Below are 26,485 nucleotides of genomic sequence, written 5' to 3'. Positions count from 1 at the left end.
TCTTTATTGTCGGTACGCAACTTAAAAGTTAGATCAATTACAAAAATATACAGCTGAAGATAGTGGAAAGCGCACAACATGTAATCCTTTTTATTGTGTTCTGCAGTTTCGAGAAAGTATAATTCAGTTATTTTTAACTTTTGACGAGTTGACATTTTCTCAACCTAGCGTGCGCCTGCATTCCAGGTTAACAGCGGCTCACGATAGCGATCTGGGTGGTTGAATTACCAAACGTGTTGTCTCGATACTAAAACTAAGATGGCAGCGTTTACGAGACGAGAAAAACAAAACAAAGGCGACGAAATAATGAAAAAACTATCTAAGCATTGCTACGAGGAGAAATTTGGCCCAAGTATCGACAAGCGCGGAATGTGTTGACCATGATGATGAGGAGTAAAAAGGGTCAGAAGGGGGACAGAAAGCTTGTAGATCTAAAAAGGGTGAAAACGCCCACATTCAAGCACGGATAATAAGCAGCAGCTCGTTCACACCATAGCGATACTGCAAAACGAACGAAGTGCGGAATACAACACTTGGACGGTATCACAATAGACCACAATACTGGTCGCTGTGATAATGTCCGTACAGAAAAAAAAACCATTCCGGGTTAATGTCACGTGCAAGTTCCATGAGAAGGGGAGTCAAACTCGCCAGTCTATTCCCAGTAGCAAGAGATTTCGGAAAATATTAGGCGGGCTTTAAGGAAACCCCTGCTACTACGGATCAAGTTTTCGCACTCCGACGAATCCGCCAGAAATGTTGGGAGTACAATGTGCCCAAGCATCACATCGCTATTGATTTCCAAGCAGCACACGATACAGTCAATAGATACCAGCTATAGCAGACAATTGCGACTGATCAAATATACATTGGATTGAGTGATGCGTTTCGTGCGTAACTCGGGGACACACTCGAGTTCCTTCGAGACGCGGAAAGGTTTGAGACAAAGTGACGGCTTATCCTGCATGCTGTTCAACATAGCAACCGACGAGTGGCCATCGAAGTGAGAGGCATGATTTTTACCATGGATAGCCAACTCCTAGGCTTTGCATATGAGTTTGATATCATACTCAAGAACTTTGCGACGATGGAGGCCATTTACGCAGGATTGAAAGTGGAATCTAGGAGGATTGGGCTTAAATAAATGCATAGAGAGGACCAAATACATAAAAAGAAGAGACTCAAAGGAAACAAACGCGTGCCTCTCACGGACGGTAACCGTTGATGGCGACGAACTAGAAGTGGTGGATGAGCTCGTGTATTTGGGATCGCTGATAGCACGAGAAAGGAGATTGAGTGGCGCATTCAAGCGGGAAATCTTTGCCCTTCGCACACGTTACGATATAGAAGCATAAACCGCCTTGCAAAGCTGACGAACCAAAACAAAACCCTTATTAGACTAGTAGTTCTTTATGGACTTGAAGCCGTGACGCTTCTCACGGAGAACATACACACCCTTGCCGTGTTTGTGCCGAAGGTACTGCGGACGAAATTTGGTAGGGTACATACTAAAAGCGGAGAGTGGCGGAGGCGTATGACTCACAAGCTACACGCATTGCTTAGAGAGATTCCCTTCCCCCCTACGGCAGGCCGGACACGTCGTAAGGATGCCGGACGACCGTCCGACGAAAACAGTTCTCTTCAAAAACTCAGCTTTTTTCTTTTCGTTTAGTGCATTGCTGGAAAGTTACTAACTTTATGTAGGAAATTAAGTCCAACGCTGTTGGACTTGATGACTTCTCTATCAAATTTATCAAGATCATCTAACCGTTGGTTATCCAGCAAATAACCCAGTTATTCAACCATCTCATTGCATGCTCAACTTTCCCCGAATTGTTGGAAGCAAGTCACTGAAGAAGAAACCTTAATTTAAAGACCACAAATTTACGTCCGAACAGTATATTTTGTGGATTCTCTAATGTTTCCGAAAAACCTCACAAGCATCAAATGATTTCCTTATCAGAAAGTAATAATCTGCTTAGTGAATTTCAATCTGGTTGTTGTGAAGGTCGAAACATTAAAACCGCTGTACTAAGGGTTCACGACGACTTAGGGGCAATAATCGATAAAAATCAGGAATTGTCTCGCTCAGCAAATCAACGAGGCTCTTCTAAATATTCGAGAGGGTATTCTAGAAATGCGGATCCTTACGTTTTCCCCAGCAGACGTTAACAGTGCGATTTACAAATTAAAATCTTCGTTAAACCCGGATCAGATGGCCTATTATTTTTAAGAGATGTTGTGATGTTCTTTGCGCATCTCTTACTATATCCCTATCGACGTTTCCAGATTCTTGGAAGGAGTCCATCTTATTCCCGATATTTAAAAAAGGAGATCATGGCGACATGACCAATTAGCGTGGAATTACTTCATTGAGCAGTGGCTCTGAACTACATGGGATTTATGTGAGCAAGCCACTAATGTACGAAGCTAAGTGACACATTTCCTGTGATCAGCATGGATTCTACCCTGCGTGATCTACTATCACTAATCTTGTGGAATTTACATCATGCTATACACGAAACATTAAAAATGGTGCTCAAATTGACACAGTATATACTGATCTGACAGCCGCTATCGACCGTGAAGATAGAACATATGGGTGCGGCATCAGATTTTGCAAACTGCCTCAAATCATTCATTTGATTAATCGTCGCCTCTCAGTAAAACTTGGTGATGTCTTCTCTAGCGAATTTTGTAACCATTTTGGCGTTGCACAAGGAAGTAACCTCGGACCGTTTGCTTTTTTCCTTTATTTTCTAACGCCGCTTGTGCTGTACTGCCATAAGGATCCAGATTGCTGTACGCTGATGGTTTTAAAATGTTTGTGACGGTCAAATCTATTGAAGACTGCTGTGAACTTCAAAAGCTAATCCACATTTTTGCGGACTGGTGTCGAAAGAATTAGCTTTCTATTAGCGAGCGCGAGTGTTCGGTCATCACTTTTAGTCGCAAGAAAGAACCTATTAATTATATGGAACTACTGCATCAGCAACGAAGCACTGGAAATAGTATACGTAAATAAAGACTTAACGGGTGACAACTAAAATTTTGAATTTTTTTTCTCAAGTTGTCAAAAAAAGACAAAGATACATGAAGCAGATCTGATTTACCGAAATTAAAGATACATTATCCATTGTTAAAAAAAAATTAGTGTACATTTGAAAACGGTCCGTAATCGGTAGTTCGGCGAAGCTTTCGTATGACGTCGAAACAAGAGCGTTGTACGGCCGTCATATCAACTTTGCGAATGCATCTCTTGATTCTACCAATCAACTGTTTGCAATTCGTAGCTCTCCAGTTATTTTTGTACACCAAGGAACTCAAAATCCCGAAGAAATCTTCGATTGGGCGCACTGAGACAGATTTTTCGGGTCGTAATTTTTGGGTAAAATGGGATCGAATGGGTACTCAGGAACGATTGTGTTTTTTTTGGCGTAATGCGATGATAATAGGATGCTCTATCCGACCAAAACACGTATTGTCCATCTGTATGATGTTTTTTGTAGAAACGGGATCAAAATTTTCTTCAAACATTCGTCTGGTGCATCTTAATTGATAGCCATACCAGAGGACTTGTTGTTGAAGTTACGAGAAAGAGAACGATGTCCTTCTGCGTCCATAATTTTGGCTGGTCTTCCATTACCTTCCTTGCGAAAAGTTGTTGGGCATCTTAGGATATGGTAAACAGTCTAAGCCGAAACATATTTGCTTTTTAAATGTTGTAGGGGAGAGTAGTCAACAGTGAGACAACAGGAACAGTGAGACATCGGGAATAGCTTCGGCATAAAACGTACAAGATCCATGATATTTTCCTGCAAAGTAAAGTTTGTGAATCTATATCACATAACACAGTTTGAGAAAAATTTGTTAATTTTTTAGTATATTTTTCAACAAAAGTCGTTTTTGGGGGGGTCAAAGTAAATTTTATTGCGATCATTTTCATGTGATTTTTAACGGCAAATCGCATAACTAATCCAAATTAAAGTTACTACATGGTATCTCATAGGAATGAGAGATAAAAATAAAAAATATAAGACCATCGAATTGTTTGCTATCACCACTATTTCACTATTTCTTATAAAACATTCCTATAGGGAACAGTGAGACAAACGGATGTGGGTAATTTCCAAAAAAAAATTTTGTGTTGAATTGTAAATCAATCCATATAAATTGATTGTAAATGAGTTCTGAACTGTAAGTTGAATGTCAGATAACCAGGACTAAACCTTTATATGAATATAAATGTAGATGTGAGAAAAATCGTAATTTTCAATAATGAATAACAATAATGTATCCTTTATGCACAAAATAAACAGTACGACTTCTAAACTATTCTTTGTTACCAAAAAATATGGTTTAAGTTTAATTCTAATATGTGTCTCAGTATTGAATACTCGTTGTCTCACTCTTCCCACCTACTGGGGAACAGTGAGCCAAAAAGATACCTTCACATTTGCGTTTGTAACTATTTTATCTTTTAACCAAAAGGGCTGAAACTTTTTTTCAGACAACTAGAAGGATATACCTTTCAAATGGATTGAAGACCTCGTTGGTAACTATCACCAAAAAAATTTTAAAATTTTTGGAAAAAAAGTGTCTCACTGTAGACGTCTCTCCCCTACTGTATAGTTTTTGCCGAGATTTCTGTGGCAGTTCGTAGAAGTATACAAGGCGCTTCCGAAATACTTTTTGTTTCGACGCCATTTTTAGCAAAATTGGGCAAGCATAAACAAAACAAAAAATAGTAACAAAAAGAGGAGAGAGAACTAACACACACATACTCGAAAAAATTCCAAAATTTTAGTTGCCACCCGTTAGGAGCACTTTTTGATACGAGCCTCTGTTTGGGAACACTACTCATATGTAATGTTTGAAGCAAATCAAAATTTGGGTTTATATTTCGTTATTGTGCATTCTATCGTAGAGTATGCTGCTGTAGTTTGGAGCTCCAGGTAGTTTGGTCTTCCAGGTCGGAAGTAGTACAAGCTAAATTCTTACGGTATGTTTTGAAATGTCTACCCTGGCAAAATCCTTCAGTGCTTCCACCGTATCAAGACCACTGCAATCTGTTCAGCATTATAGGGGAAAATTTGAAAGAGTTCTGTTCTTCAGGAAAGTTTTAGTGGCCAAATTGGACTATCCTAACATCCGCGTCCAAATCAATTTCAATGTCATTCCACGTGCCCTTCGAGACATATAATTTCTTCGCCCGGGCTTCCGACGATTTGAGTACGGCCAAATTTAGTGGTCCTTGCGAATAACACAACAACCTGTGCCAACGCATTATTCGTAAGAGCTGTGGGAACTGTTTACCACCCACAATTAAGCGTGCGTATTAGGAAGTAGTTTTTAAGTTAGTTTTAGTTTTAAGTCATTAGTTAGGATTGCAAGATTTTACAAGAATTAAACCAATAATGTCCAACCGGAGGTAGTATATTTGGAAAAGGTTGAACTAAGGATTATTCGCCAATGAACAAACAAAGAAACGTGTGCGTGTGCGCCCTATCGGCGAAAACAAGAGAATTCTAAAAGAAAACACACTTTATGAGTACAATCAATTTATCCATTCTTTTTTATGCTATACCACAGCTTACCGATAAAATTGCAGGTTCCTACATCAAGCATGATAACATCGATTCATTTTTTTTCACGATACCGTTAGCTCTGCGGCATCGTCCATTTATTCTCCAGTTTTTCCAAGTATTTCACGCTTCATGACGGTTTCATCCGATTTTCTTTCGGGCTTTGCCCGTGAAGAAACCGGCTTCGTGAAAAATGTTTGCAAATACGATTATTGGAAAAGTGACGAGTCCGACTGGGGGGTGTGTAATATGGCCAATCACAACTGTGTGGATTTTTCACAGCTGAGTAAAACGAAAAAAGGTGTTTTTACGTTACGTCTCCACCAGCTCGGCTCCCACGTCGAATTTGACGAAGGTTACCGGCGGATTACGTTTTTATTGGCTTTTAGCACTTCTTTGCCATTAGTGGAAATTGGGCGTGACAAATATTACGGATTTTTTTTATTTGATTCTGATTGGTCTCTGTTTGCGAAATCAAATCGTTTGCAGCAGTGATTGTAATTAGGGTGCATACTGCAGCTGCCAGTTTGTCTGTTCAATATCGCAAGGCGAATCCGAACAGAATAAGAAAGTTGGCTGATGTCAGTCGCAAGAGATTTGATCACGGGACTCAAAACGAACGTTTTGTAGAACGATTATTACCCAAGTAATACCCAACCAAGAGTGATGATGTCTGTCAACATCCATTCAACTCTGCTGTTAATCCTTAACTGTACATAAGGAGCTCAGCTTAGAAAAAAATTTAAATAAAATGATTGGGTCGGTAGAAGTATATAACATAAATGGTGTTTAAAACGTTAGCAAATGTGTAAATCGTATTGCAGCGTCAATAAGCGAGGGAAATAAAACCGTGTTTGCTTATCCGTGCCGTGCAACTGCAACTCACCAAGATTTAATTAAGGTCCTTTCATACACCCTTCTTTGAGACGTTCAACGGGACTCTGTGACTGTGACGAACACAGCGCATATTGAATGGGTATAGATTCTGCTCTTGTATCTCATGTATTTTTCTTCCGATCCATGGCTGTTCTGCTATTTTTTCCGAGTTTCCCTTCTCTTTTGCTCTCACCATCTCTCCCAACGTGGCTGTACCCTGTACGTATTGCGGCGCGACGGTGAGGCGTCGTTGCAGCAGCTCCGCGGGCTATGGTTTGGTTATTATCTGTAACGGTGCGCTGTCGATGTGTGGCTAGCAATGGCAAAGTGCCGGTCTCCTTCTGCTGAGACCGAATAAATAACGCAAGCCGTGTGTCGACTAGCGAGAGTGTCTGTTTGTTTGCTAGTTTTTGGTGAGCTGTCGAGTTGGACGGAAGCTAATCGATATTACGGACACGTCCTAATCTGTGTAGCTTTGGAATTAGCTGTTTTTTGGCGCGCAAAAAAGTGATTTCTACTGTGAGAAAGTGCAATTACTTACAATCGATAAGCATATTTTTTTTTATCAAAAGTGACTGTCGAAAACTGTTTGAATCGATACCGTTTGACACATCTGATCATAGGAAAAACACAACCGGAAAACACGCAAGCAGCACGTTTTCTGTTCGGAGTGGCTCTGAGAGCGTTCTAAAATTAGAACCGTTTCGAAATATTGTGTGAGCGTGGCATTTGTTTTGTTTTTTTGTTTTTGCTTACATCCTCAGTTGGCTAGAAATTCGGAAATTAATTCAATTGTTTTGTTACCCAGGAGTGTACGTACGTGTCAAAAGTTGTTGCAACGAACGACAATGTAGCAAAATGTGCTGACGAAATGTGAAAGGAAAATCAATTTATTGATTCACTAATGCAAACTGGTTGAGCAAATGCTGCATTAATTGTCGAAGAAACGCTGAATAAGATTTGAAGTGGGTGACGTGACACATATGGTTGATGATTTTGTGGCTTTTATCAATAATTTACCCCCTGTGCTTAAAAATTCAAAAAAAGATAAACATTTTTAATATGGATACCTATCATTGGGAAATAGTAATACGTAATTCTAGTATGTAATCATGAATCATCTAGAGATGTAAGCTTTACTTTTGTTTATATGAATCAAGCGTCAGCTGATGTAGGTACTGATAGTGCAAAATGTTGATAAACTGTGGTTTTGAGTAGATAATTAAAGAGCTCCGCTGAGAAGTACCCATAAGTCCATATTCTAAACAAACCTGTGCTTAGGTTTGTTTCACTCGACGGAAACACTCCTTGAATTTCTTTTAACTGAAATGAGAGACGAGCAATTTATATGTCCTTAAGTGATGATTTTTTTTAAAGTGGTGCTCGATTACAGTGGTGCAAGATTACATTTTGCAATGAGTAATGTGATTGCTTTTTCAGTGCTGCACGAAACGGCAATTTCGCACGTACGCTAAAATCATATTTTAGATGGAAGATGACTGGAATTGCAGTTGGTCTTATTTTATCTGCAAATCAATTCGCTGGCAAAATGTGCTACCATAAGCCTATTTATGGAACTACCAAATTGAATAGAGGAGGGTGGTCAAGAGAGATGCTGGATCTGTCCTCAAAGGGACAGTTAGGAATAACAGTGGGTGGTATGACGCACGTAGCTAATGATTTTGTCTATTTTAACTTGCAGAAGATTATCTGAGCTGCAGCTTATTCGCAGTAACTCCTAGTCCTGTTAGTATAAATATGAACTAGGTATATAGCCACACATGCAATTTGTTCCCAAATGTTAGCTGATGTTTCCAGCAACACACTTGACTAATGTTCAGGTGGCAACAGACGCAACATTGAACTGCAACAAACAGCACGTTGCGTGCTACATGTTAAAAAATTGCCGTTAACACTAGCGTAGAAACAAAGCAGTACAATCAGTCAGTCAGACAGTCAGTCAGTCAGTCAGCCAGTCAGTCAGTCCGTCAGTCAGTCAGTCAGACAGTCAGACAGTCAAACAGTCAGACAGTCAGTCAGTAAGTCAGACAGTTGACCGTCAGTCAGACCGTCAGCCAGTCAGTCCGTCAGTCAGTTAGTCAGTCAGTCAGTCAGTCAGTCAGACAGTAAACAGTCAGACAGTCAGGCAGTCAGTCAGTCAGGAAGACAGTTAGACAGACAGACAATCAGACAGTCAGACAGTCAGACAGTCAGTCAGTCAGTCAGTCAGTCAGTCAGTCAGTCAGTTAGTCAGTTAGTAATATACTTTTGATATGGTTATAGCACCAAAGATATGAGTCTTCCAACAATTGTTTCGAATGGGTTTGTGGGATTTCTCAAACAAACGATTCAGTTGTTTATTGTTGTTGTTGTACCTTGTAACTAATAGTTCGCGATGGTATTTTTGCGATAAGCAAATCAATTGCGTATAAAGATCCAATTTAAAGCCAATTTCAGATCCAATTACTTACATTACTTTCAATTTCCTATTTTAATTAGGGTAACCAACGTATTTTGGACCCCATCACCAGTTATACATAATTTGGACACTTACAGCAAAATCAAATGGAAGTGTCCAAATTATGTATAGCTGCTGATGGGGTCCAAAATAGGTTGGTTACCCTAGTACTGCAAGCTCAAACTAAGCTAACTTCAAGTCCAATTTCTAATCCAACTTTAGTCTAATTTTTAGACTATTTATATATTTGATTTCATGTCCAATTTCAATTCCGATTTCAAATCCAATTTCACGCGCATATCAAGTCTAATTCAAACCCAATTGAAGTCCAATTAAAAGTTAGTTTTAAGAAAAAAATATATGAAGACCAATTTTATATGTAACTAGCTGACCCGACAAACTTCGTATTGCCACAAATTATACTGTGTTGTACATAAATCGTGAATCTCGGATTACCGTTGTCACAATCTCGAGTTTTGCAAGTTTCTGAGGAGTTCAACCTAAGATGATTCATTTTGGCAGTTACGTAACTGAAAGCATCCCCAACCAACAACAACAACAACAACCAACCAACAAGTAACCAACAAGCATCACAAATGCTATTCAAATGCAAGCCAATAAGCATTTAAGTCGCCTAAAATGCTATTTGGCAAAATATACAGCTACTTTACTGCTAACCTTCCTATAGTGCTGACAATACTAATTTGCAGCTAATTACCGACACGAATAATTTGAATAGAATTTCAGATGCCAATTTACAAAACCTATGCAGTCAAAAAGCTAATATACAACAACGTACAGTATAAAATGCCAGATATGCTTATTTGCTGCTTATGTTAATGCTTATTGGTTACCTGGGATGGGCAGTTTAATATACAAATTTGCTATTTTTCCTCACAGTAAAGTAGAGTCGAATTAGCCAGAAAGCGGGTAGCAATATTCGCCGTGATTGTACAACATTTCCGCAAGCGGAAAGTACCGTTTCACGGAAAACTTTTCCGTGGAAAGTACCATTTTGTAGAGGTGATCCCCTCCTCACGCGTTGTCGCTCGTTCGGACCAAACTGAAGGACAGTAATAGCGGTCAGTAGACCTAGGAAAAGAAATAAACCTAGACAGTGGTGATGTCTGCGGGGGGGGGGAGTTTAGGCCCCCCCTCTTCTCTAGTGGCCGTCGCTTCCGAGGGCGGGTAGCCGGCAACACTCGCTGCCGTCTGGTCCTGAATGATCTGGTGTTACTATAGATAGTTTGTGCGGTCTTGTTATTGCCTAATGTTTTATAGAAGAGTCTTAAATTTCTGGAGTTCGATGAGTTTTTGAGTTACGCAAAAATTTCTGTTTTATTTGTATGAGAGTCCTTTTCCCCCTACCACAGGGGTGAGAGGTCTTTACTCTAACCATCATAAAATAAATTCCAGAGACCAATATAACCCACATGCCAAATTTGGTTCCATTTGCTTGGTTAGTACTCGAGTTATGAGGAAATTTGTATTTCTTTTATAAGGAAGCCCCTTCTCTTAAAATGGGGAGTGGTCCTAATTCACCATAGGAACAATGTTTGCCTTATAAAACCCGCACATGCTAAATTTGATTCCATTTGCATGATTAGTTCTCAAGTTATGAGGTAACTTGTATTTCATTTGTATGGGAGCCCCCTCCTAAACAGGGGAGGGGTCGTAATTCATCAAAAAAAAATTCTTGCCTCTGAAAACCTCCACATGCCAAATTTGGTTCCATTTGCTTGATTGCTTCTCGGGTTAAGAGGAAATTTGTATTTCATTTGTATAAGAGCCCCCCTCCTAAATGGGGAAGGGGTCATAGTCCACCATAAAAAAATGTCCGCCCCCTAAAGCCCCAACGTACCAATTTTGGTTCCATTTGCTTGATTAGTTCTCGAAATAAGAGGAAATTTGTATTTGATTTGTATAGAAGCCCCCCCTCTTAACGGGGAGAGGGTCATAATTCCCGCAAACGAGCTGCGTCGTCAATGGTGTTTGTCTCTTTACTCTCCTCTAGTCCTCTAGTAAAGAGACAAACACCATTGACGACGCAGCTCGTTTGCGGTTGGCGCACGGAAAGCCGATAATCGTTAAAATGGAATAATTAGGCTGATATTCTGAAGATGGTTGAATAGGAAATCAGTAAGCCGAAACGTATTCACCGTATTCACCGAAAAATATCAATTTTAAATTGCACACATAACTCGGAAATTCGAAAGAGTGCGTAATAGCAGATTCGCCATCTCACTTGATTACTTGATTTGCCAAGACCAAAATATACTTTTGGAAGATCGGTGCCTCACCTATTATATTTTTCTGAGCACGCCGATGGTTTATCACTGGGCTTATCATAACAAAGTTTCGTTAAAATCTGACATCTGACTCATGGGGTATTTAAAGCTATTTGAAGGAAAAACATTTAACTCTGAATCTGCCATAAGTACGTGATATATAACAATAATTGCTTATATAAATAAAACAGTTTGATGACACTTTCCGAGAACTAAGTGACCTGCTGTTGTTTCAAACAACAATCCATATCTTGGAATATACATTAATAATGTACGAAAATCACGTACAATTTTAAAACGATACGGATGTAGGTTAGGTATATCGGTTTACAATGCCATATTGCATACGAATCACATGTGTCATATTTAGTTGATTTCGGTGTAACAATGACACATAACTCAATAGCGATTTTTCACGAGTAAAAAAGAACATAGTTAGTTCCGTTTACCGTTTGATTTTAAATTAGGAATTTGAGCACTGTGCTACCCAGCTATGTATTAGTTATCTGATAATGTATGGACTGATTATCGAACGATGAAATTTAATCGTCTATAAAACGTGTAATTCGGTTGAATTCCCTAATTATAGGACACTTTGCGACGGTACCTGCTTATCTCTGATATTTTACACAAGCAATAAATTTGAAAAAACCTGAATCATCCGGTGCACAATGGCCAAAGTTTGCACTCGAGTAGTTACAGTCTTTCTTTGTTAAAATATACCGACAGTCGCAACTGTCAAATTTTCATTTACGATTCATTGGACTTATGGATTGTACAAAATATAGTCCAAGTATAGTACAAAATTATTTTTGACAACCTCTTAGCCCCAATGTCGTCGAAAAAGGTATAATTACGAACCTGGTTGTGTGCCTTGTCTATAATGGTTAATACACACTTTATTCCGCTCGATGCATACCCGGTCAATCAGTGTAATTCAACTAAGAAAGGAACAGAATAATCACGATTTTGTGGTTAGTTATTGATATATATTGTGTCGTGCCATTCTGAAGTGGTGTTCTTCGTAATTTGGGCTGCTTGTTTTTGTGCTGTCGAAAGATAACGACGGACGAGCCCCCAAGGGGTAGAAAAATAATAAATAATAAGATTGCATCATTCTTGTTCGCACCGCAACCGTTTCCAACTGATAGAGGGCAGTGTGCCTATTATGGTGATGGTGATTGAGGTAATTTTTACGATTTTGACATTGACAATTCTTAAATGTTAATGGTGTGTTCAATGAAGTAACGTTTAAGTACACATATCATCTTTGAGACGAAGTTAAGAATAATTGCTTCACCAGATTAAAGTGAACGTAGCACTTTTGTTTTGTCCCGAACGATAATGTGGTTGGTGACAGAACAGGTTGAAGACATCGCCCATCCATACATTAAGTAGGTAGGGTTTATTTCTAATTCCCGTCATAGTACGTAAAGCCATTCTAATTTTCCTCATTTGTTGTATGGATTTAATGGATACTCCAAAAGTTCTTGTGCTAATTTGACTAAAATTAGCTTACCTTCCGATCCGTGAACTTTGAAATCACTGAAAAGCGATTATTAAGGAGAAACCAAAAGTGGCTCACGTTATTGTATTAGAGCGACAAACACTGTACTGTACATCTCATGTGTTCGTTGAAAACCTAAACGTTTATTTGAATGTTGCATTAGTATTAGTAATATATGTCAAATAGCAGAGCTTGCAAATGTAAACACAGCTGATCCGCAGCCAACCGCTGCGACTCCAAATTCCCGAAATATGGTTTGTTTTCTTTATCCATTCATTCCGATTCATTAAAGATTTCCAGCAGCAACTGAATAATGCATAGATCAATAGGATAGTTATTTAATCCGTTTGCATTGAAAGCCAGTTCCGTGTGTTTACTTTACTCTAAGCTTATGTATGCGGCAAAAGCTGAAAGCTCTTTAAAAGCTTATTGATGTGGCGAAACTTTGCGACCGTGGTGCTGTTTTTTCGGAAATCGCTAGTGCAACGAAATATGTGCGCTACCAAATATATATTAAATAATTCCAGATTATACGTTTTATGAACACGTAATGATCTATATGATCAGTTAAATTTATTTTCCATTAGCAATTATGTTTTGCTGAGCGTTTGTTGATATATAGCGGATCGATAAATGAAATGACAAGTTTTAGGAAATTATAACAGCACTAGAAGCACTGATTACGTGGCGAAAGCGTGCTCTGCCAATACAGATGCATTTTTAAGGCACAAAACAATACTTGAATCAAACGGTAGCCATTTATCCAGTCATCTTTGAGCCATTTTCGGTTTCCCCTTAAAGCATTTATGAATGACGGAAATTAAAACGATTAGTCGACATTATCTTCTTCGTCGCACGAAAAAACGTAGGAAATTTGGCTGGTAGGACTTCTTTAATGATCAAAACCATTAAAATAGATCTCAGCTCACTTTGATTGATCGCGTATGATAGACAACATACTAAAATATTAGGAAATAACTAGTTTTGCATTGTGTGTCATAAAATTTGCTGATAATTTTAATAATTTGTGTTGGATAGGACGGGAATAGGCAATTACGACGAAGCAGCCTCATACCCTATCTCTGATTGGAGGTATGTTTTACCATCACGACAAAACCGGTTCTAGCAAATTCAGCTGTTCATTCAAAACTGTTTTTGAATGGCACTGACCTTTGCTTTGGTTTGGTACATGGTTTGAATGTTTTCGTAGATAAACATAAAAGCACCTCGAAAGCTTGGTTTGGTTCTGTTAACCCTTTATATAGTAAGGCAATGGCAATATATTTGCCTGCCACAAACAGTTTTTTTTTTCACTTCTCTAACAATATTGTTTGAGTAATTTATCTACTCATCGGGTTCCGACAGTATCCGGCAACATTCCTAACTTTGTTTGGCCCGCTGGTATCGGAAAATGATAATTTGCAAGTTACTTTTATAGCAATAAATTAAGAGCCGAAAGAAAATATGGTTAAATTTGAAGAAGAACCATTAAATTGCTCTGTGTTTTAATAGCAACCTCGGAATAGGCACGAATATTCTAGAAAATCTCGTCTCCAATGTTTTTGTACTTAACCGGACAGTGGCAATTATTTTACCACAATTTTTTTTCAAGTTTTTCAACTGTTTGTAAACAAAACAAAACGTCTTAATTAGTTCTTTCCCATGCGAAAGTTTCATGTTTCATTAAAGTTTGTGTATCTTCCACGCGTAGTTGCCGCAGACTCGTAAAGGGTTAATATTCTGTTATATGTTAATATGTTTTTATAGTTGTTATAGCACCATATCCAGTTTAAGAGATAAAAACAGGAATAATTTATCTATTTAAAAAAATCGATTTGTGATTCTAATGCATTGCAACGATAGTTGCTAATCTGAATGCGGAACTCATTCGTACAAAACTAGTTCTGGTCGCTAAATGCCAAGGAAAAACAGAAGAAAATAATCGGTTCCAAAAGTTACGATTAGTGTTAAAAAATTCAATTGTTTTTTTTTATGCCAACGTGGAAGTTGTCTAATCTTTCCAGGTGATCGAATTAAACTATGTTTTCGTGCGCATATGGAACTACTTCAGTTTCATTTGCATCAGTTTAGTATTATTATGTCGTTCAACCATTCAATTTCAATCTGGAACAAATCTTATAGCAAATTCGTTTATTAACCTGGGATAACCCGATCAAATGAAAATATCAAATTTATAACAGCATACTGACCGGTGCTGTAATGGTATCGCCCTCGACGCGAGATTGAGAGTTGTGGGTTCAAGTAATTCAGTCCCTCCTGGACAGTTAATTATTTTTCACAGTTTGTGTATCATTTTTCCCAGTTATTCCAATATTCGTTCTTTACAAAAACACATTTACTCCCTGGTAAGAAGTACAAGTTAGTACATACATTAATTTTGAATTTCTAGCAAGGTCGGGAACTTAGCTAGTAGATTATGTAATTGATTACACCAATAATTACCATTACTAATTACCAATTGAAATTGAAATTTGAAATCTTTATGTTCCTTAAATTGTCACACTGATGAAGGTTACAAATCGTAACCGAAATACGCACATCTGTGAAGACCATATTAAGTAGTGAAATTAAATTGATTTTTTTTTTAATTTTTCTCATGTATTCGTGAATTTTACTAGGACTATTACAATCCATTCAATTACAAAAATATTTTACATGCGAGCCTAATGCAATAAAAAGGGGCCATTTTGCTACCAGTTAGTACCGCCAAATCTCAATGTATGACAATTAAATTAGCTTGGGTTCGCAAAAAAAAAACAGGGGACCATTTCATGCTATAATGGAAGATCTAGCCAACTAACCTAATTAAAACCCTGTCAGCTGTATTGCGTAGCACTGTCTTCGGTCCTCCGGACTAAACAGCAACTTCACCGCTTAATCTCGGCTATGCCTGGAGCATATCGAAGATTAAATGGCTTATAATTTAATCATTCTCTAGGATAGCTTTCTTCGAATTTTCCCCGTAGAGTGGTGAAAGCAAAAACGAAGTGTTAATCTCTTGAACGCTGAAAAAGGTGGAAATCTAGTCATCGCCGTCGTCATCAGTCAGTCACGATGAGTGATGCAGTTGAGCATAATGGAACGGTGGAGGTATTTGGCAACGGTAACTGTGCCAAAGGAGACCACAGCAGCAATGGCAAGGAGGAAGACGATTTTGTTCATCCGGATACGAGGTAATGAAAGTTGTGAAATTTTACAGAATTGTTAATCTATTGTACATGATTTGAATTGTGGGTAATTTAAAAATAGCTTTGAGTCATAGGTATTTCATTTAATCAAAGGACAGTTCCAAACATGTTTTTCCTGTATTTTTAAATGAAAATTTTATTGATTTTTCAAAAATTATTCATAAGTTGCAATTAATAACAAAACCCGCTCCGTCTAAACCATCGCGGCGATTATTCTCCACAAAAACAGAAAAACACATGCAAAGTCTTGTATTGATTACGAAAAACATTCACGTGCCCAACCAACTTATGTCAGTCAGTGCAGTGGTGAGATTATCCTACTAAAACGGAAAATCCTCGGGCACCCAGCTACCATGAAACGACGAACCAAGCCCTTGACCATTAAAACGCTCAACTAGAGAAGTTATTTATCCGGATAAACGCTTAAGCAATGATTATCTTTTGCACCGAAATTTGTTATGAGCGGGAGCACCTAGAGACTCAAGAGTTTTTTCTATCAATTTAGTTTTAAGTATAAATTATAAAAATATTTTCTATGAAATAAAAATAATCGATGGTGACTGCAAGCTTGTCGATTCTGTCAAGACATTTTCGAAATTAAAATATCTTAAAAAAGACGCACTTATAGTTTGAAACTTCAAAGTTACTAGTAGGCAAATTATTGTCAACAATCTCAAGGTTTACGTTTCTAGTCAGGCAAAATGTCAGTACCTATCAGCATTTCATTGAAAAAATGATGAAGCGATCACAATAAATAACGCAACGGAATGCTTTCGGTGCAAAAAACTATTTATTTATTGCTGAAACACGTTGATGAAATAGATGCTATCAGTAATATGTGTACATTGTATCAAACTCGTACAAAGCAAATCTAGAGTTCATAACAATTGCGTTGGTCGTGAGAAGATAAGCTACGGTTTGGAATACAATTACTATATATTCGTTTCATTTTTCTTTCTTTTTACTCTAGATACAACGATGGCTCCGTCAAGCTTCGGAATCCTAATATCGAACTAATGGATCAGGACATTTTGTACCACTTGGCCTTGGGCAGCGGTAGCCATGATCTGCGGGAAATGTTTGGCGATGTCAAAGTAAGTGCAGTCAAAAGGATTTAATAGTAGCAATTAGTTACAATACTTTGTCAAACAACTATGCCATAATAAGACGTTTCATTTAGTATCAAAAATGGTTAACCCCCTAATGGATTAGACATTAGACCATCTGAAGACGGAATAGTAGAACTAGCATAGTTGTTTTGTAATTTGCCACAAACGAAATACCTAATGGTTTTCTCATTTGTCGGCACTTTGTTTACCGTGGTTCTGTTATCATCGCTTAGATAACAAAAACTAAACCCACAGCAAACGCTGTAAAATCACATGCGTAGGTTTCGAACCGATATCAATCTCTTTCCTTCGTTATCTATAAAATCAGTACCGACCTGATACACTCGTTGTGAGCGTGTGACACACCCACCTATTTTTACTCGTACTTTTGGCAAGTACCCCGTGCCGCGTCGACGGTTCACTATCGAAAAACATGTACGTGTCAGATAATGCTAATATATGGCCACACCACTTGGTAGTTGCTTGCCGCCTCATCACTGTTATTTCCCGAATTTTCGCGTACGGCTGTGGTGGTGGAACGTGGAATAGAAAATGCCTGCTGCAGCAGACATGTTTTGCAATTGTAATTTAGCTCCCGCGGCGTCAAGCTAAGTGTAAATCTTTTTATGATGTTGGTAAATTAAACTGCATGTTCGATCGTATTAACGTCATTTTAAAAGAAATTGCATGCACAAAGAATCCCATATTTGTTTGTTTGTTTTGCTTCGTCGTGGAACGTGATCAGCTCGTGTGGTCTTTCATGGGTGTGCCTGGCGTCTAATATTGGAAGGATGGTGTGATGTTTGTTTAGGTTAAGTTCGCAATAGTTCAGTGATAGTGCGAGCCCGCAATGTTACTGTGACTTACGGCAATGAATGTAGCTTCATGGTGCTTCATGATTGCTAGACTATATGGTGAGGTTTCTGACACCGTCCTATGTTTACTAAATATTGAATTATGTGTTAATCGATTAAATATTATCTACTGCACTCCACTCCACTGACAAAACACAATGTATAGATTTCAATATGAGAACAGAAAATCATTTAAGGAAAGTTTTTATGGAAAACATTCGCGTAAACTCAAAAAATAAAAACCTACAACGACGATGACGAACATTCGTGCTCTTATCGTCGCTGCTTTCCTGATGATTTAACAGATGTAATATCATTTACGTTACTTACTTGTTGATTGACGATGTGTACTTCTGGTATGCTTTCATGGGCGTTGAAAATTCACGGTCACCAGAGTCCACTAGCTGGCAGCGAGTTCATTTTTCTCGCGCTTTTCGTCCGCTGTTATCATTGCTGCTGCAACCCTACAGAAATGTAGAGATTTGCACTTTTGTTCTTCTCTATTACTTTCTGAGTAGTTGGATGCCCTGTTGGGTGGCTTAACGCCAGTTGACCGGAACCTTACCCATGAAGACGGATTGCGGTTCCTCAGCTCTTTCGTGGCCTTTACGATCAGCTGCTTCTCCGTTTTGGATACGAAATTATTGGAGTAAATCTTCCGTTTGATGTATATCCAAAAAAAAATGATCGGGCGTAGCAGGGGGGACGTGCCGGTGCCGGTGGGATTGTTGAAGAGAACTGTTTTCGTCGCACTGTCGTCCGGCATCCTTACGACGCGTCCGGCCCACCGTAGCTTACCGACTTTCGTCAGATGTACGACGGGAATCTCTCCAAGCAATGCCTGTAGCTCGTGATTCATACGATTCCGCCACTCTCCGCTTTCAGTTTCTACTCCACCAAATACCGTCCGCAGCACTTTCCGCTCAAACACGAGAAGAGCGTGTATATCCTCCGCGAGCAGCGTCTCAGCTTCAAACCCATAAAGAACTACTGGTCTGACTGGGGTTTTGTACATTGTCAGTTTCGTACGGCGGCGTATGCTTCTTGATCGTAGCGTTTTGCGATGTGCAAAGCAGGCCCGATCTCCTTACTAGTGTTACCGTCCGTGGGAGGCACGCGTTTGTTTCTTTTGAGCCTCTTCCTTTCATGTATTTGGTCTTCGACGTATTTTTGTAGTCCTATCTTCCTATAATCGGAGCATAGCTTGTAGTCTGGCGTAGCTTACCTCCGCCGTCGCAAAGTTCCTGGCTTTGATAGCAAATTTATCTGCAAAGCCTTGGAGTTAACTACCGTTTTTTTTGTGTGTAGATATTATCACTACGACCAGCATTTTGATCTATTGTGATGTTATCCGGGTGTTGTTCCGCACTTCGTTGTTATTGCAGTATCGCTATAGAGTGAGCGAACTGCTTATTATCCGTGCTTAAAGTGTCGGTGTGTTTTCACCCCGTTTTCCCTCTACGCTTTTTACTACTCTTCAACCAACTTAGCGCTATAGCCAGAAAGTGCGGAGACTAGTTATATTTTGTCCTTGGACAAGAGGCTTCATTCGCACCTCGAGCAAGTATCATTCTTATAACCAGTCCCGGCTAAAGGCTTCGTGGTCGGTAAAGCAGAGTTCAGCACAGAGTGAGGGTGTGTATGTGTGTATGCATTACCAATCTCGTTCCTAGAACCAGGATGGGGAACAAGCTATAATTTGCCCTTGAACAAGAGGCTTCATTCGCACCTCAAGCAAGTACCACTCTTATAACTTGCCATGGCAAGAGGCTTTCATTGTTAGTAAATGCAGAATGCAGCAGGAAGGATGTGGAGGGGCCTGAGAATAAACCCATGCTAAAGTCACTTAACATCGGAACGGCCTGATTCTACTAAGATTCGAACCCATGACCACTCGCTTGGCAAGGCAGACTCGGTAACCTTGCGGCTACAGGGCCCCCCTTAACTACCGTTGGTGGAAGTCGTGGCTCTCGTTTCGATGCCCGCTCGTCGGATTACTTCTCAAGAGTGACGTTGAACAGCATGCAGCATAAGGCTTTACCTTGTCTCAACTCTCGCCGCGTCTCAAAGGAACTCTAGAGTATCCCGGAGATGCGCACGAAACATATCACTCGATCCAATGCAGCTCTGACCAGTCGCGTCAGTTTATCCGAAAAACCGTGTTTGGCATTATCTGCCATAGCTGGTCTCGATCGATTACATCGTATGCTGCTTTGAAATCAATTAAGATGTGATGCGTGGGTACATTGTACTCCTGACATTTTTGTAAGATTTGTTGGATGGTGAAAATTTGGTCTGTTGTGACGCAAGCCCCCATGAAGCCAGCCTGATAGGGAATTCCTTACGAAACCTTGCGCTGTCGGTGACAGCCGGCGTAACAGGATCTAGGGAGTACCTTTTAGGTGGCGTTTATCAGCGTTATGTCACGATAGATGGAGCAGTCTAGCTGATCACCCTTTTTGCAGATGGGACAAACCACTCCTTCCATTAATTGCCGGTAGCTTCTCCTCCACCCAAAGTGTATAGCCGTTGTCAGCGTTTCTCTACTATGTTGATAAAGCTTTACAGCGGCTTTGTTGGTCTTCAACAACCCGATTTTTCGTTTAACTTCTTGGCGATCAGGTGCTGGGACATTACTATCTTTTATGGGCACTCGCACTCCTACGTTAACTTCCGTTTCGCCTCATTCTGCAACTTCGCCATTGAAGTGTTCATCGAAGAACTAGTTCCACCTGTCAACCACTTCGCGCTCATTTGTGATTAGATTCCGTCTCTCGTCCCTACACATCCTAAGTAACAAAATCTGTTTTATGATGATCTGTATACTTAAGCTATGCCCATATATTTAAACCTTCTTTAAAGTCTCGTAAATACGTACGGCTCATGACAAATCAATGAAAAACCTCACTTAGGATCAAAGAGGACCACACTTCAGGAGAGAGTTACGACCAAACTTGAAAATCATCCGTATGCTTCGAAGTTTTACTTCACAATATTCTACTCCTTTCATTTAAATTTAAATGAGATCTGTTAGTAATACTCTTAAGTAACAATTTCAGTTTTATTGTACTCTTTTAGCTGTTTTTATGATCAAACTTATAATACTGATAATGACCTCCTCTTGGTACAGCTATAAAACCGTTTTAATGCCTAGTTGTTTTTAAAGCAAGCTATAGAATTATTCTTCTTGTTGCTGTAAACCTGTAGCTTGACAGCAGGCACCTTAAACAGATGCAGCTTTTCGTTCCTTTCTTCAAAACTGTACAGGGTGTTCAATAAGTTCGAATACACCCCCCTTTGTGCTTTATGACGAGTTTGAGACGTTTCTCAAAAGAATCACACGTAGCACGCACCTGGTCCATGGGCATCTCGTCCCAGATCTTGGAAATTAGCTCTGTTTGGCCAGCATGTACGACCATACATAAAAGTCCAGGGGATTAAGATCCGGGGAGCTGGGAGGCCACAAAGTCTTATCGAGAAAATCAGTCAAATTCTCCCGACACCACGCTTGGACGATATTCGCCGAGTGGGCCGGTGCGCCGTCCTGTTGAAAGACCTAGTGATCTTTCCCGTCGAGATCACAAGGTGCCGGGGCCACAACCTTCTCAAGAACCTCGGTCTTATAGTACGCGGCGTTGATTTTCACGTTTTTCTCGACCAGTGGAAGCTTCCCACGCTTGGATACGGCTCGCCAAACCTTCACCGACGCGGTGCTCTGGAACCGCGGGATGTTTATGTGGGACGGGGGGATGCTGAGCAACGTCGGCGCCCACAGCCGATCATTTTGGACATTGTGCGGCTGTTGCAAGATGAAGAGTTTCTCATCAGAAAACACGAACTCCTGACCAGCGTGACGCGAAAGTATCAGTTTTGCTCTGTCCAACCTCTTCTTCGTTATAGCCTCCGTTACCCTTCGTTATAGCCTCCGTTACGTGAACCTTGCGTTTCTTGTACGACTTGCATCCCAAGTCCTTCGCCATGCTGGTGTGGGCAGTCCCGACCGACACATCCAGGTCAACAGCGGTCTTCCGGATCGAGCGGTTCATTTTTCACGAACCCGCTCACTCACCACCTTGATGGCTGCTGGCGTCCTCGCCGAACGCGGCCGCCCGGATCTAGCACGGTCCTTGGTCGAGCCCGTCTTCCGGTATAGAGATGGTTGGGTTTCGGGTTTCTTTCCGTTGTTCGTTTACAAAGTTCCAAAACTTCTTGGGATTCGCTCTGCAGATGCGAATTATTGGTAGTTGGTGTTAGCATGTGCATAGTCAACTTTGGTACGATCCGTGCGTTATTTGCAGTATTTCCTAGGGGTAGCTCTTTTCAGTTGGCCAAGTTTCGAGTTAGACCATGCGGGTTTAGCAGATTTGCGATTGAATTTTGTGGGTGTAAACTGATCGTTCACATCTAGATCGTGACTAGCGAGTAACGAATTCCAGTCCAAGTTAGCCAAGAAACTGTTCATAGCCTCAAAGTCTGCTCTGTAAAAGTCGCAATAGACGGTTCCAGAATGGTCTAAGAAGCGAAACTCGGGTTTCAAATCCAGTTTCAACAATAAAGGTGGATGACTTGGTGTTGGGGCTTGCAGAATAGAACAACGTTGCCCTAGTTCTTCGCTTACGAAACACAGATCAAGCAAACGGCTATTTGCATTCAAAATGCTATTCAGCTGCCTCCGTCCGGCTGTTGAATATGAATTAAGCAAGAACAATTAAGCTGGACGAAACGAGGAACGAGCAAAGTCAAGAAAGCGGAAATTATTCATATCGCTGAGATACGAAACCGTGCCGAAATTCAAGTCGCCTACAATAATAATGCTATCTCTAGCTTCTATTTGAGAGACAACCCATTTGCGGGAAAGTGCATGTTTGTCGATTACGCTACTGTCATTGATGCGGTCAGGTGGAAAATATACAACACAAATGAAAACTGTTCCAGAAGTTGATTCTCGACTGTAGTTATTTTGGGAGGCTCCAATTGCCAGAATTTGATACAGGAGCACACAGCCAAAAGGACTCCGCCGCCAGAGCTCTTGTTACTATTTAGGGCTGTCCTATCGTGCCGATACACTGAGTTCGTGTCGTCGAACAGTTGCTTTGATAGTGTGCCGTTCTTTAGCCCAGTTTCCGTGAAAGCGTAGATATCGTTGAATGAGTCAATGTTGAAACATAAAACAGTTTTCTAGCATTAATGTGGAGTAAACATTTCTTGTGTTCTTTATTTTCAGTTCGTTTGCATGGGCGGAACCCCCAAGCGGATGGAGAACTTCGCACACTTCATTATGGACGAAATCGGTTACAAACTGCCCGCTGGAACGCAACTGCAGGACATCAGTGCGTTCTCCTACAGGTATTCTATGTACAAGGTAAGCCGGTGAGAATCGTATAGCTTAATCTCTGTACTAAGTGTATTACAATTTAACACTGTTCTTAGGTCGGTCCCGTGTTGTCAATTAGCCACGGAATGGGTGTGCCTTCGTTGGGAATCTTGCTGCATGAAATGATTAAACTGATGTACCATGCTAAGTGTAAGAATCCGATTTTTATTCGAATCGGAACGTGCGGTGGTGTTGGAATCGAAGGTGGTACCGTTGTCATCACCGAGGATGCTGTAGATGGACTGCTTCGAAGCACTCATGAAATTGTACGACTTATAATAGTGTTTGCATTAAATTTTGCGGTTGATTAATCTGTACAATATTTTAGGCAATATTGGGACAAATCGTTCACCGTCCAGCAGTACTAGATAAGCGATTAGTAAGAGAGCTTAAATCCTTGGCGTCGGCCGACGATCCATATGATACCATTATTGGCAAGACGATGTGTACTTCAGACTTTTACGAAGGTAGAAGTATACTAAACGTGTCTGAACCAGCAACCATCGAAATATTTCATTTTAGGTCAGGGTCGCCTAGACGGTGCCTTCTGTGACTTTTCCGAGCAGGACAAAATGGATTATTTGGAGAAGCTGCGGGACTTTGGCGTGGTAAACATCGAGATGGAGTGCACGATTTTCGCTGCGCTGACACACCACGCCGGTATCAAGGCCGCTATTGTATGTGTCGCTCTGCTGGATCGTCTAAAGGGTGACCAGGTAATGTCACCGAAGGAAGTGATGAACGAGTGGCAGCAGCGGCCGCAGATACTCGTTTCGCGACTTATCAAGAAGCATCTAGCCCAAGCGGGACACCTGAAAAGTCTGGCATCAACGCCAAGCTCCATAAAGTCTCCGCGGCGGTTCAAACTTGTCCAGCAGGAGTCGGAAGCACACGAGTAATCTTCCTTTCGGAATGAAAATTGCTTTGTGGCAATTCAAATGTTACGATGAGCAAGACGGAACTACGTTGATATATGGACATCGATGAAAGAGTTAAGGGTAGGAAACAGTCTGCTCAGTGGCAGGCAGCCCAATTGCACTAGAGAAAGCACATTCCATTATAGTAAATATCCGTACGTTTTATTAATAGTAAACACAAACCTCATAATAAAAAAATACTTAAAGAAAGCAAACGGTGATGGGACACGACGGTGATACTTTAAAACCGAGTCTAATTCGATTGACAAAATCTAAACGATGAATTCACTTGATTGAGAACGACGAAATCTTAAAAAGTCCAGCGAAGGCTTATTTTCCTATGCTTGGTAACTGAGCAGAGAATAACTTTCACTCGGTTTGTTCACATTTCACTGTTCGAACTTGTTGAAAATTTGCTCTGCAATTCGCTTTGGTTATAAAATCTAAACAAAATTTTAATTTTTCAATCGATGGAATAGAGTATTTTTACGTGTGTAATACAATGCCCTTGTTGAAAAATACAAAAAACGGCGCTTTTTTATTAAAATCAATTTGATCCATTTTCACATGTTTTGGTATGATTCCAAAACGGCTAATCTTTTTAATTTAAATTTCATTAGCCAATACCATACGTTGGCAAACCACACAACGCGACAATATTTATATTTAAAGGCTATGCTGCCAATTAGAGTCACTTGTTGTTAGGAGAACTTTGAAAAAGTTTCGTGTCCGGGGGTATTAGCGGGTAATGATTAGCAAAAATTTGAATATTACTAGCATAAAAAATGTAGACAACGAGTTATTAAAAAAAGAACATGAAAAGCCGCTTACTTTCATGAAACGTTATATTTTCAATTTTGATTAAATGTCGTTTATCGGTTGCGCAAAAGCTTTTTCCGAAGATTGTTCTAGCATTGAAACGAACCAAGTTAGTAGAAACATTGTGTATGTACAGCCTTGCCTTTGTAATTGTAGTTATATCACGTTGGTGATGTTAATAAACATTGTTGACTGTTCGCAAATAATCACATCTATTTTTGTGACTGTTGCTTTTGTGAGCAGAATTTTTCTTGCCGTAATTATAACGTTCGTTGTTAGCTTTAAATTGCTACTATTCTGTTCTGCTATCGTCTAGCAATGACATTATTCAAAGTAAACTAAATGTGAAATCACTCCCGTACTAAATTACTCTCTAGTACAACAAATCGTCTTTTCAAATGTGTCAGTTATAAGCAAATTATCTCTCAATCACTCGGTAAGCATTAAATCCTATAATCACCTAAATATTCACCACCACTTACTCATTACTTGAGGCAAAGTTCAACTGAGATGCTTTTTGGTTTTGATTGTGAAGAAATAAAAAAAACTTTCTAAAAATCTAATCGACGGCAAACGCCATCGACCATATCGAGATCCATCATTCGAGTTAGTATAACAGAAATAGTTATGTGTATAATGTACAAAAATCAAATACTTATTAAATGACAGTTCACTATTATTATAATTAATATTAATATTATTATTATACCTATACATTGAAATATATACCAACGAAAAATGTGATGAACACGTTTCGTATAGGTTAATTTGAGTGATAATAATGAGTTTAGTCCTTAAGATAAACGAGAATCACGTATGCAACATTATTTAACCGTTGCAATTGCCACAAGTATAGTTTGCGAAAACCGGGCGCGTTTTGGTGATGATAATAGCACAGAGAACAGACATCCATTCAAAAACAAATTTTTCGGAAATTCTTGGATAAAATTTTAAATTAAAATCACCTAATATGCTAGCGATACCACCACTATAGTTTCCCAACTAAATGATTCTTTTGATTTGCACACTGACAACCTTTGGCTCCTCTGGCACTAGTATATATGGACTATATGCGTTATGCTAGCGCATATAGCTAGCTGTTGCTGAGTTTAGTGTAGAAGCTAGCTGTTGTGAGTTTAGTGTAGAATTGTATGCGCCTTTAGCGACACCATCACTATAGTTTCCCAACTAATTTGACATAAGTTTTATCCAAGTGGGGACCTTTCGCATGGATGTCTGTTCTCTGTGATAATAGTACTACGCACGGTATACCAATTGTCTCCATATTTCACAGTCTTGGGCTTCTCGTTACCAATATCTCAGGTGTCCTATCTTGTTGAGTAGTCAAAAATCGTCCGCGACCATTTCCGTTCTGAAATGGAAAGCAGGTACGCGTATGTTTTTCGTAAATTCCTGTTTTCAGCCCAAAAGGATATATTGGTCCGATGAAGGGTTAGTATCATCGGCCAGTTAAGTATACTCGTAGAAT

At 39.7% G+C, this 26,485-nt stretch overlaps 1 protein-coding gene across 5 annotated transcripts; it reads left to right on the top strand.

The window, feature by feature from the left end:
* Positions 1-6,863: 6,863 nt before the first annotated feature.
* Positions 6,864-25,723, top strand: LOC128741959 (uridine phosphorylase 1). Of its 5 annotated transcripts, none has more exons than XM_053838115.1 (7): positions 6,864-7,177; positions 15,702-15,908; positions 16,894-17,017; positions 23,111-23,248; positions 23,317-23,526; positions 23,589-23,727; positions 23,783-25,723. In XM_053838115.1, exons 2-7 carry the CDS (start codon positions 15,790-15,792, stop codon positions 24,157-24,159), a joined length of 1,107 nt encoding a protein of 368 aa, XP_053694090.1. In that variant the 5' UTR covers positions 6,864-7,177; positions 15,702-15,789; the 3' UTR covers positions 24,160-25,723. The 5 variants fall into 5 exon arrangements, with proteins under 5 accessions (XP_053694090.1, XP_053694098.1, XP_053694081.1 ...); XM_053838123.1 differs by having other exon boundaries at positions 15,679-15,908; XM_053838106.1 differs by having other exon boundaries at positions 15,674-15,908.
* The last annotated feature ends 762 nt before the right edge of the window (positions 25,724-26,485 follow it).

This window comes from Sabethes cyaneus, chromosome 1, assembly GCF_943734655.1.
Source record: "Sabethes cyaneus chromosome 1, idSabCyanKW18_F2, whole genome shotgun sequence".
Taxonomy (NCBI): Eukaryota; Metazoa; Arthropoda; class Insecta; order Diptera; family Culicidae; genus Sabethes; species Sabethes cyaneus.
This window is presented reverse-complemented; position numbering and strand designations above follow the sequence as displayed.

Excerpts from the sequence above, each read along its gene's own strand:
- LOC128741959 (XM_053838115.1), top strand. The coding sequence starts at position 15,790 with ATGAGTGATGCAGTTGAGCATAATGGAACGGTGGAGGTATTTGGCAAC. Across the intron at positions 17,018-23,110 it reads AAATGTTTGGCGATGTCAAA|TTCGTTTGCATGGGCGGAAC; the intron begins GTAAGTGCAGTC and ends CTTTATTTTCAG. Across the intron at positions 23,527-23,588 it reads TTCGAAGCACTCATGAAATT|GCAATATTGGGACAAATCGT; the intron begins GTACGACTTATA and ends ACAATATTTTAG.